This window comes from Palaemon carinicauda, chromosome 8 (genome assembly GCF_036898095.1).
Source record: "Palaemon carinicauda isolate YSFRI2023 chromosome 8, ASM3689809v2, whole genome shotgun sequence".
NCBI classification, from domain to species: Eukaryota; Metazoa; Arthropoda; class Malacostraca; order Decapoda; family Palaemonidae; genus Palaemon; species Palaemon carinicauda.
Genome location: NC_090732.1, coordinates 141,317,223 through 141,329,848, shown reverse-complemented (window position 1 = coordinate 141,329,848; position 12,626 = coordinate 141,317,223). Strand labels below are relative to the sequence as shown.

General features: G+C 38.3%; 1 protein-coding gene across 4 annotated transcripts in view; it reads right to left on the bottom strand.

Moving 5' to 3' along the window:
- Positions 1 to 12,626, bottom strand: part of Rilpl (Rab interacting lysosomal protein like) — a 474,364-nt gene that overhangs the window by 73,953 nt on the left and 387,785 nt on the right. For all 4 annotated transcript variants that reach the window (XM_068379106.1, XM_068379107.1, XM_068379108.1 and 1 more), the window contains one exon: positions 805 to 906. In XM_068379106.1, coding sequence (XP_068235207.1) covers positions 805 to 906 — 102 coding nt within the window. The remainder of the gene's footprint in view (positions 1 to 804; positions 907 to 12,626) is intronic.

The window sequence follows — 12,626 nt, the reverse complement described above, 5'->3', positions numbered from 1 at the left end:
GATGCGACCAGAAACTTACTGGAGATCGAGACCTGAGCAAGCATGCTCTCTGAACCCGGGTCGCCTCATGGCGCTTATCACTCCACCAGAGGTTACCCCGCATAGAAAACGGGAGTAGGGTAAACTCCACAAAATTCTGGTCGGTCGGGAGGAGATCCCAGATACTCCTAAGAAAGTAGTTCGAGGTAAGTACTCCGTGTTGGAACAAACGATATTTATAGAAGATATCGTAAAATATAAACTTCCTATTAAAACAATGTCAAATAAAACTATGAAATTGTTTTGATAGAGTGCCTTATAAACCTTCATCAAATTTTCTTCTTTATATTGATTATTCTAGGATCTATGGGTATGCATACTCTAATTAAAAAAGAACTTGGTGTCATTAGCTCAGCACTATTTGATATTCTTTGAATATAAATGGTGCTTTAAAAATATCTTAAATGAAAACTTCCCTTACAAGGTTACTTTAAAATATTTTCATTCATCATCAAATAATTTAATAACAGTTTAATTACAATACTGATACTCAGTACAACACTATTTATTCACTATTATTGATGTCATCAGTCTATTTATTTAATAACTCAATGAGTTCAGACCAATAATTCAATCCTTTAAACAAAACCACCGAGATATTATACATCAGGAACAATGAAATAATTTCTAGTACATTTTGTTATGGTGAAAAACCATCCCATCTCATGAATGAGGAATCTTGGTAAACAATACAATACTTTTAAAAGAAAAAATTAACATTCAGTCATGCTATAATATATTAAAACTAATTCTTATAGTACTTACAATTTTCTGATGCCCGATTCTCCTTTCTTCCACGGAGCATCGTCAGGCTCATAAGGCATGGGACCTTGAACAGGGGGGTCCTCCTCTTCTGCAGCTGCATCTCTGTAACAAGAAGTTTGCACTGTATAAACAAGGATAAAAATAAATATCCTACGATAAGGTGCAATCTTGAGGATAGTTAACGTAAAATAAGAGAATGGAACTGAAATATGCCCATGAATGTGCTTCTTTTACACAAAGTAAAATACTGAGGTCCCATTAACAGTAAATACAATGGCTTGTACTTTTGTTTTCTTTTCATTCCAGTGTTATGTAAATTCAAGTACCATTAGGTTTGCAGAACTGTATTGTAAACTTTTTTTTTAATTCCTTCTTCTAATAATGTAATAACTAGAAATCCTTCATGGAAAACTTTATAAAATAACTAGAAAAATGCAATAATACAATACTCTGAAGTAATGGATACACTGCAACAGTAAACAATGGTCTAGGATATCTTAGGGATGATGTACTAAAACTGTAAAGAGCAATGAAGAAACTACTTCAATAAAGTAGGCCAGGCCATTATGGTGATTTTTTTTTACGGATATACTGTATTACTTTGTAATTCTGTTATTGAAGAAAGTGTTTATCCTGCAGGAAGATCATACTTAAAACACTTTTTTTCAGACTCATTCGAAGAAGTTACTTTGGATGCAAAGCAGCTTCTGAATAACAGATACTATTGACATCTTTTAGAGGAATAAAATAATCATAAATATTTAAATGAACTATGACCATTTAATACTCATCTTGCAACCTACAACCTTTTCGATGGCTGATTATGTTTGTATGATGCTGGTAAAATAATAACCCTGATGGCTAACAATTAAATACAAATGGCATTCCAATACAGTGGAACAAGACTTTTGACAGTTATGATTTGGACAGGACATTTCAAGAAGAAAATAGAGATTTGCATTATCCTCCACTGTGGCTAGTTTAGCAAAGTATCTTTTTGTTAACCATTTTCTTTAGGATACTGTATGTGGACCTTGCTAGAAATTACAAAATGTAATGAAATGAGATAAAAAAAATTTCAATTTTCTCACCAGTATGCATGAAAAAAAGATTGTCAGGACAATGGGCAGAACATTAAACATGGTTGGTATAACTACCAATGATCAACCTAGTCTCTACAGTATACATTTTATTCTTATATAGGAAAAGTACACCTTTCTTGCCACCCTTCTCATCCAGTAATAAAGTTTTATTTATTAAAATGTTATTATACAATCCAAAGTAATTATCCAATCCAATGAGTCAAACTAAGTGTTACAGAGCTGACCAGAATAAATTCGGAAAGGAATAATTAAATTTCAGTGCCTATGAATAAAAATTAAAATTTTATTCATTAAACCTGTACTTTTTAAAAAAGTTAAAGTCTTACAAACAGAGAAGCTTAAAATCCTGTAAAATAAGACAGTTTTCTGACCAAAACATAAATTTCTTTATTTTAAGAAGACTGCATTTGTATAAAGCACCTTTTATGATTGAAATTGTGCAAGTGATAAGATGAGGTGCACAGAACTCAGTTCCTCTTGAGCATGGAGACATTTAAACCACAATGAAAACCTAACAGGGATGCATTTAATCTGAAAACCAGGTGAAATGACAACCATGTAGCTTTATTATCAGATGGAAACTGGTGTTTCCCTTTAGCTGCTCTCCAGTCTGCCCTATCCTGTCTAGTATAGAAAAAATTTCAATGTCCATGATAAATAAGATTACCTTTCTTTAAGCGCTAAAATGTGTCTTCAGAGAAAACTTAATCATGTTCATAAATTTAGGATTCTTTCTTTACACTACAATAACGATAAAAATTGTATAGCACATGGAAATGAAAAAGCAGTGGACATAAATAAATAGTGGGGTTCATTGAGTATTCATGAAAACTCATTTAAGTACTGTACACTTGTTTTTTCAAGTTGATGAATATAGTAAGACAATATGAAAATTACTGATTTGCTATAAGGATTTCTCCCTTGCCTCTGCACGCTTTTATCTATAAGCATTCTGAAACAAAATGGAACCCCCTCTCCTGTATAAAATTCCTACGAGACATCGACAAGGAGATGGAGCTGGGGGGAGAGTGACTGCTCTCCGCACTCTAGTTTTGGGGTCTTTGAATGTGCGTGGATGTAGTACGATAGAGAGTAAAAGATGTGAGATTGGAAGTATGTTTAGAAGTAGAAGGATGGATGTATTGGCCTTGTGTGAGACAAAGATGAAAGGAAAAGGTGAAGTGATGTTTGGTGAAATGTCTGGTAGAGTGTCTGGGATTGAAAGGGGAAGAGCGAGAGAGGGTGTGGCGTTATTGCTGAGTGAATGGATGACAGGTAAAGTAGTGGAATGGAAGGAGATATCATCTAGGTTAATGTGGGTAAGGGTTAGGTTGGGTAGGGAATGTTGGGCGTTTGTCAGTGCGTATGGGCCAGGTAGTGAGAAAAGTGAAGAAGAGCGGAATGAGTTCTGGAATGAATTAACTAGGTGTGTAGAAGGACTGGGTTGAAGGAATTATGTAGTTGTTATGGGTGACTTAAATGCTAGAGTGGGCGCTGGAGAGGTAGAAGGTGTCTTTGGGAAGTATGGCGTACCAAGTGAAAATGAGTGGTGAGAGACTGGTAGACATGTGTGTTGAACAAGAGATGGTAATAAGTGCTAGCTTCTTTAAAAAGAAAGATAAAAATAAGTATACATGGGTAAGAGTGGCAAATGGAACAGTAGTAGAAAGGGCATTAATGGATTATGTGTTGATAACTAAAAGAATGTTTGGAAGATTGAAAGACGTGCACGTGTTTAGGGGTATGGCTAACGGTATGTCTGATCATTTTTTGGTGGAAGGAAAATTAGTTGTAGCAAAAGAGTGGGGGAATAGAGTAGGTGGATGTAAAAGGGAGCTAGTGAGGATTGATGAGCTAATAAAACCGGGGGTAAAAAATAAATATCAGGAAAGGTTGAAAATGGCATATGACGAGGTGAGAGTAAGAGAAACTGGTAATTTAGAGGAGGAGTGGAAGTTAGTAAAAGAAAATTTTGTTGGGATTGCAAGTGATGTATGTGGCAAGAAGGTTGTTGGAGGCAGCATGAGGAAGGGCAGTGAATGGTGGAATGAAGGAGTGAAGGTAAAAGTGGAAGAGAAAAAGAGGGCTTTTGAAGAATGGCTGCAGAGTAATAGTATAGAGAAGTATGAAAAATATAGAGAGAAAAATGTGGAAGTAAAGCGCAAGGTACGCGAGGCAAAGAGGGCAGCTGACCTGAGGTGGGGTCAGGGATTGGGTCAGTCATATAAAGAGAATAAGAAGAAGTTTTGGAAAGAAGTGAAGAGAGTAAGGAAGGTTGGCGCAAGAATTGAAGAGACAGTGAAAGATGGAAATGGAAGGTTGTTAAAAGGAGAGGAGGCAAGAAAAAAGGTGGGCGGAATATTTTGAAAGTTTGCTGAATGTTGAGGATAATAGGGAGGCAGATATAATTGCTGTTCCAGGTGTTGAGGTGCCAGTGATGGGAGATGAGAATGAGAGAGAGATTACAATAGATGAAGTGAGGAGAGCACTAGATTAAACGAGAGTAGGAAAAGCATCTGGTATGGATGGTGTGAAAGCTGAGATGTTGAAGGAAGGGGGTGTGACTGTACTTGAATGGTTGGTGAGATTGTTTAATATGTGTTTTGTGTTGTCAATGGTACCAGTAGATTGGGTTTGTGCATGTATTGTACCACTATATAAGGGTAAGGGAGATGTGCATGAGTGTTGTAATTCAAGAGGTATTAGTTTGTTGAGTGTAGTTGGAAAAGTGTATGGTAGAGTATTGATTAATAGGATTAAGGATAAAACAGAGAATGCAATCTTGGAAGTACAGGGTGGTTTTAGAAGAGGTAGGGGTTGTATGAATCAGATTTTTACAGTTAGGCAGATATGCAAGAAATATTTAGCAAAAGGTAAGGAGGTGTATGTTGCGTTTATGGATCTGGAGAAAGCATATGATAGAGTTGATAGGGAAGCAATGTGGAATGTGATGAGGTTATATGGAGTTGGTGGAAGGTTGTTGCAAGCAGTGAAAAGTTTCTACAAAGGTAGTAAAGCATGTGTTAGAATAGGAAATGAAGTGAGTGATTGGTTTCCGGTGAGAGTGGGGCTGAGACAGGGATGTGTGATGTCGCCGTGGTTGTTTAACTTGTATGTTGATGGAGTGGTGAGAGAGGTGAATGCTCGAGTGCTTGGACGAGGATTAAAACTGGTAGGCGAGAATGATCATGAATGGGAGGTAAATCAGTTGTTGTTTGCGGATGATACTGTACTGGTAGCAGACACAGAAGAGAAGCTTGACCGACTAGTGACAGAATTTGGAAAGGTGTGTGAGAGAAGGAAGTTGAGAGTTAATGTGGGTAAGAGTAAGGTTATGAGATGTACGAGAAGGGAAGGTGGTGCAAGGTTGAATGTCATGTTGAATGGAGAGTTACTCGAGGAGGTGGATCAGTTTAAGTACTTGGGGTCTATTGTTGCAGCAAATGGTGGAGTGGAAGCAGATGTACGTCAGAGAGTGAATGAAGGTTGCAAAGTGTTGGGGACAGTTAAGGGAGTAGTAAAAAATAGAGGGTTGGGCATGAATGTAAAGAGAGTTCTATATGAGAAAGTGATTGTACCCACTGTGATGTATGGATCGGAGTTGTGGGGAATGAAAGTGATGGAGAGACAGAAATTGAATGTGTTTGAGATGAAGTGTCTAAGGAGTATGGCTGGTGTATCTCGAGTAGATAGGGTTAGGAACGAAGTGGTGAGGGAGAGAACGGGTGTAAGAAATGAGTTAGTGGCTAGAGTGGATATGAATGTGTTGAGGTGGTTTGGCCATGTTGAGAGAATGGAAAATGGTTGTCTGCTAAAGAAGGTGATGAATGCAAGAGTTGATGGGAGAAGTACAAGAGGAAAGCCAAGGTTTGGGTGGATGGATGGTGTGAAGAAAGCTCTGGGTGATAGGAGGATAGATGTGAGAGAGGCAAGAGAGCGTGCTAGAAATAGGAATGAATGGCGAGCGATTGTGACGCAGTTCCAGTAGGCCCTGCTGCTTCCTCCCGTGCCTTAGATGACCGCGGAGGTAGCAGCAGTAGGGGAGTCAGCATTATGAAGCTTCATCTGTGGTGGAAATGTGGGAGGTTGGGCTGTGGCACCCTAGCAGTACCAGCTGAACTCGGTTGAGTCCCTGATTAGACTGAAGGAACATAGAGAGTAGAGGTCCCCTTTTTGTTTTGTTTCATTGTTGGTGTCGGCTAACCCCCAAAATTGGGGGAAGTGCCTTGGTATATGGATGGATGGATTAGATGATATCATGATACTTGCAGGAAATTAAATTATAAAGGTTTTACCCATCTTATCTTAAGCTGACTAATCCATTTGGTCCAGGATTAAGTTTGTCTCTTCCCTTAGGTCTTTGAGCTGCAATCATCTTTATGAGGGACATTATTCAACAATTCATCTGTTTTAGATCTGGTTATTTTTTAGTTCTAGTTTCAATTGTGTTACTTGTACAGCCACAGGTATCATATTCAATATCTCTGTACCTGCCCACTCCAGCAGAGCCAATAATCATCTGATTTTGTCAACTTTTGTCAACTCAATGTGGCCTGATAAGTACCAGTTCAGCCAAGAGGAGTACAGACTCATGCTTTTGTTCAGTGACAAATCATGAAGAGCCAACAGGAGAAAACTGGAGAAGGCCGTACAAGATTTCCTGTGAAAAAATTCAAGATTGTTCTACATCTGTTCCATGACCAGGAAAGTATGGAATGGATTTGGATAAAAGAGGGAGTTAATGTGCAAGAAGAGACATCCCTTTACTGATAAGGGACACCTCTGAGTCACTCCTCTCCACCATTCTTCTTCCTCCTAGCACCCCTACTGGAATGAGCCTGGGAGAGGCAAAAAGGCGTGAGGTAGGGTCCAATCCTTTCTGGAGGAATAAGCAGTTGGTGGGCATTTCTTGGCATTATAGAAGGGCTAAGGACCTTGGCCATGGTCTTCCTCGAAAAACAGGAGCACTTGAGCGATATCACAAGGTGGATGAAGGAGTACAACATTCCCTTCCACTACCTCAATACATACCACCTTCCTGAGAGGTAGATGAAGAGTCCAATACCTATCCGGTCCTTAAAGCAACTATGTCTTTGGGACTAAGAAGCACCACCATAACTGACCATCCATCAGTCAATGGTTCCTTCAGAATAGAGATTATGTGCTAGTCAATCCGTTCTGGTTTTGTTTCCTCACTCTAGACTATGAACACTCAAATCCAAATTGATCCAGGAACATATAATCAGTAGTCAGACCATGAATCGGGTAGTAAATAATCTTGTTTTATGTCTGGGAAGCAATTCCATTTGCCAAAGATTAAGAGCAGTATAGGGTACCCTCCATCTGGTGAAAGGGTGTGGTTGTGTGGTCAGCACAACTTGGAGGCTACTCGCTGACCAGTTCAACAAGTTGACAGCACGCTAGCGTGCAGGATCAATACTGAGCAGTGGTATATTCTTTTTCAAAGCTACACTCCAAAATCAAACCATTGTTCTTCAGTTGAAGTAGCTATCCTGGAGGGTATTTAGCCTTGCATGGTGTATCGGCTCCTCCATGTTGACCAGTTTTTCCGACTTTTTACTATAGTGTATGGGTTTCATCAATCACTTTTTTTATAATTCTGTACATATTGTTTTTGTTATAATTCTTGTTAATCTAGTTTTTAAGTATGATGTCTTTTTCATTTCTATTAATTCTTATGCTGTCTGGAGACATTGAGCGTAATCAGGGACCAGTACGTTCTAGATTTCATCAATGTCGTCTTCTGTATTGCAGTATTCGTGTTCTTCATGCAAATATTCAAGACCTTACAGTTGCGACAGTATGATATTCTTTTGTGCTCAGAATCTTTGGTTTCTAATATGAGGCACTCATCTGAGCTCCTTATAACTGGTTTTAAGAAGCCAATAATGTTGAAATGTGATGCCATCCCTAGGGCCAGGGGAATGGTGGTGTATATTAGGACTGAGTACCCTGCTTCTCATAAGTCCTGCTATCAATGTGGATGTCATGAGATTCAGGTAATAAAAGTTTATGGCAGGCATAACAACTTTTATTTGTATTCGATCTACCGGAATCCAGACATGGATGATTCTATCTTCGATTGTCTTCTTACCATTATAGCTAAGATACAAGAAGATGACAGAAAGGCTTCTTCTGTCTTTGTTGGTGATTTTAATGCTCAGCATGGGGAGTGGTTAAGTTCTATCTCTCCTATCGATCGCCATGGCTTGAGAGCTTTAGACTTTGCCTTTGGATCAGGCTGTGAACAAATCATAAATGAAGCTACTCACAAGTCTAGTAATTGCTTGGACTTTGTATACACCGACTCCCCTGGTGTTATAACTAGTAAGGTTGGTTCTCCACTCGGGACATCTGATCATGCCTTGATTTCATTAGTAGTGAAGACTGAGCAGCCTGTCCCTGATGTATCATACTCTTGTAAAATTTATATGAAATCCCTAGCAGACTGGAATGGGATTTTGCATGATCTTTTGTGCTTGAATTGGTCACAATTATATAGTAGTGTAGATCCCGTTGTCCCTTTGAATGTGAAACTAGTCAACATAATTGATAGGCGTATCCCTTCTCGTGTGCTAAGGTACCGAGTGAAGGACAAACCGTGGTTCAATGATGATTGTAGACGTGCTTATTTGGAGAAGCAGGAGGCCTATTATCTTTGGAAGGGTAACAGATCAGATTTGACCTGGAATAACTATACACAGCTTCGAGCTTTTGCTCAGAGAGTTTATGCCTCAACTGAAAAGAAATACAATTTAACCATAAAAGAAACCCTTTCTGGTACAACTCAGGAACATAAATGATGGTCTACCCTTAAATCTGTACTCTTTGGTGTTGATGCAACAGTTTCTCCTTTACTTAAACCAGATGGCTCAGTCACTCACTGTCCAAAGGAAAAGGCAACCCTTTTGGCTGATGTTTTTGACAGTAAACAGAGTAATGAAAAACTTGAACTTCCTCATTCCTTTTTTCCTGAGGCTAAACTAATTATTTTAGCTTTTCGATCTTGTGAAATAAAAGATCTGTTGATGGACCTTGATGCTCATGGAGGTGTAGACCCAAATGGTATTTTTCCTTTGTTTTTTATAAAGACAGAAGATTTCTTAGCTCCAAAGTTATGTTATTTTGCGCAAGTTAGCAAGAAGAGGGGTTTTTAGCACTTGTTGGAGAATTGGTAATGTTACTCCTCTACATAAATGTATTTGTGGTAGCTCAAGTCCTACTGATTACAGCCCAATTTCCATAACTCCCATATTATCTAAAGTTTTTGAATGTCTTCTGGCAAAATGTCTTAATAGGTTTGAAGGTAATCATCTATTCCCTAGTTTGCAATTTGGTTTCCGTAAAGGCCTTGGAGTATGTGAGGCCCTTCTTACAATCTCCAATGCTGTACAGAAATCTCTTGATTGTGGTCAGGAAGTTTGTATGATTGGCCTTGATTTTAGTGCTGCCTTTGACCATGTTAATCATGAGGCTCTTGTTTTCAAACTCAAACAGTTGGGAGTGGGTGGGTCGTTTCTTAGCATTATTATTTATTTTCTAAGTAATAGATCTCAAAGAGTTGTTGTTGATGGGCACCATAGTGAGTATAGGAATGTTATATCTGGTGTTCCACAGGGTAGTGTTCTTGGCCCATTACTTTTCATACTACAGCATTTACACATGACATGTGGTTTGGCCTAGAAAACAAGCTTGTTACATATGTAGATCTGGGGTTGGTGAATCCCTTAATAGAGATTTAGCTAAAATTAGTGCATGGTGCAAATTATGGGGTATAAAGTTGAATCCTAACAAAACTCAAAGTATGATTGTAAGTAGGTCACGGACGGTGGCACCTCAAGTTCCGGATCTCAGTATGAATAATATTTCTTTAAATTTGTATTACTCTTAAAATTTTAGGTGTGATTCTCGACAGCAAATTTACTTTTGAGAAACACATTAGGTTTGTGTCTTTTTCAATTGCACAAAAAAATTGGCTTATTGAGAGTCTTACAAGATTTTCGGTGATCAATCTATTCTGAAGAAGTGTTTTAATTCTTTCATTCCACCTTATTTTGAGTATTGTTTTCCTGTCTGGTCTTCAGCTGCTGACTCTGATCTTAATTTGTTAGACAGAAACTTACGGTCTATTAAATTTCTTATTCCTGATCTAGATATTAATCTTTGGCACCGTCGTTCAATTAGTTCATTATGCCTGTTACATAAGATTTTTCATAACTCTGACCATCCTTTACATTCAGATCTCCCTGGACAATTCTGTTCTGTTCGTAATACTAGGCAGGCATTTAATTCCAATAGCCAGGCCTTCTCCATCATGAGGCTCAATAATACAAAGTATTCTAGTTTTATTCCAGCTGTTACCAAGTTGTGGAATGATCTTCCTAATCGAGTAGTTGAATCAGTAGAACTTCAAAAGTTCAAAGTTGGAGCAAATGTTTTTATGTTGACCAGGCTGACACAATTTTTTTATAGTTTATATATGACATATCTGTGTTTATGACGTTGTTAATAGTTTATACATGACATCTATTCTGACGTTGTTACTGTTTTTAGAATTATTTATTGTTAATTTGTTCTTATCATTTATTTACTTCCTTTCCTCACTGGGTTATTTTTCCCTATTGGGGCCCTTGGGTTTATAGCATCTTGCTTTTCCAACTAGTGTTGTAGCTTGGCTAGTAATAATAATAATAATAATAATAATAATAATAATAATAATAGTCTTGTGTAGTGCCATAGCCTCAGTACCATGGTCTTCCACTGTCTTAGGTTAGAGTTTACTTGCTTTAGGGTACACTTGAGCACACTATTCTATCTTATTTCTCTTCCTCTTGTTTTGTTGAAGTTTTTATCGGAGATATTTATTCTAATGTTACTCTTAAAATATTTTTTACTTTTTTTCCTTTCCTTACTGGGCTATTTTCCTTTTTGGAGCCCTTGGGCTTATAGCATCCTGCTTTCTCAACTAGGGCTGTAGCTTAGCACGTAATAATAATAATAATAATAATAATAATAATAATAATAATAATAATAATAATAATACCAAAGTACCTTCTGAAAGAAGAGACTGAAGCAGTATTCCTTAATCTAAGTTTTGGTGGCCTGTTGGTAACGTTCTTGCCTGGTGATCCCCAGACAAGGGTTCGAGTCCTGCTCAAACTCATTAGTTCCTTTAGGTTGCTGCAACCTCACTATCCTTGTAAGCTAAGGATGGGAGGTTTGCGGGAGCCTATAAGTCTATCTGCTGAGTCGTCATCAGCCTTTGCCTAGCCTTCCTTGGTCCTAGCTTGTATGGAGAGGAGGCTGGGGTCCTGATCATATGTATATATGGTTAGTCTTAGGGCAATGTCCTGCCTAATGGGGCAATATCACTGTCCCTTGCCTCTACCATTCATGACTGGCCTTTAAGCCTTTAAAATGGTGAAGAAGACTGCTCAAAATCCTCGATCACTTGGTCTGTGCCGTGACCATCCCTTTACAGGAATGATGGGCTGTGGCCCACCTGTCACCCCCCAGGTGATTGGCTGTGGGATAGATCGGCCGATGGCACAAGTGACTGGTCCCAAATAACGGATTTTGAGCGAAGCGAAAAATCTATTTTTGGGTGAGGTAGCCATGTCGTCCTGATGGAAGTTCCTTTATAGTAGCTTCCTAGGTTATATTTAACTACAGTGGTATATCCCAGAGAATTTTACTTAAGGTATCCAGAATTCTAACTCCTGGCGCGAATATCCCTGGCTTTTGCCTTTCCATTGCCACATGTGATTGGCCCTGTGATCCTTTGGACCTGTAAAGCAGTGCTGGACTCACAGCCCGGTGTTCTGATCTTAAAGTACGGGGTGGAAACTGACTTTTTCTCTCAAAAACGTAAATGATACCCATATTGGCCTGCTGTACATTGCTGGAGATCGGTTCGGTTAGGACTGGTCACCTGTAGCTGATGAAATAGCGGTGACTGTCACATTAGGCTCACAATTGCTAATCAACCCTGAAAGTACCAGGCAATTTTTGATTTCTGTATTGGAACGAGTCCTTAAGGAGACCGTTAAAAAAAGAAAAAAAAGAAAAAAAGAGAGAGAGAGAGAGAGAGAGAGAGAGAGAGAGAGAGAGAGAGAGAGAGAGAGAGAGAGAGAGAGAGAGAGAGAGAGAGAGAGAGAGAGAGAAATTATTTTGGTTGAAATTTATGTCGTCCAGTTTTCGCCACCAACAGTATCTAAATGGAGTACTCTTGCCAGACGTGAAAAGGGTTAAAATTGATTTTTTTTTGTAATTATTCGCAACCAAATGTGTATAAAATGAGAAAAAATTACTTATTTTTCATCATACTGTATATAAATTTTACATAGATAACTTTGTATACAATGTATTTTCCTTCTTTCTGGCAATGAATATGGTTGCCTTCACGACAAGTAATCCTGATCAGTCTCAAATGAGGGAAAGTTAGTGGCTCCCAGACAGCTGTCTTGAGTGCACATGTATTTTTTTTTACTGTGGAAAAGTTGCCAACGAGTGTTTATTTTGTTCTTGTGAATTCTACGTATAATATCAAGATGCCAAAGAAAAGAGGATCTAAAAGGAGGTAAGAATTGAGTAACATCATGAAAGATCGACATGAACGTAAAAAAAAAGTTGAAATTAGGTAAAGAAAAAAGTGGATAATGTGATAGTGGCAAGAGCCATTGGTAGTGAAGGTCGTGG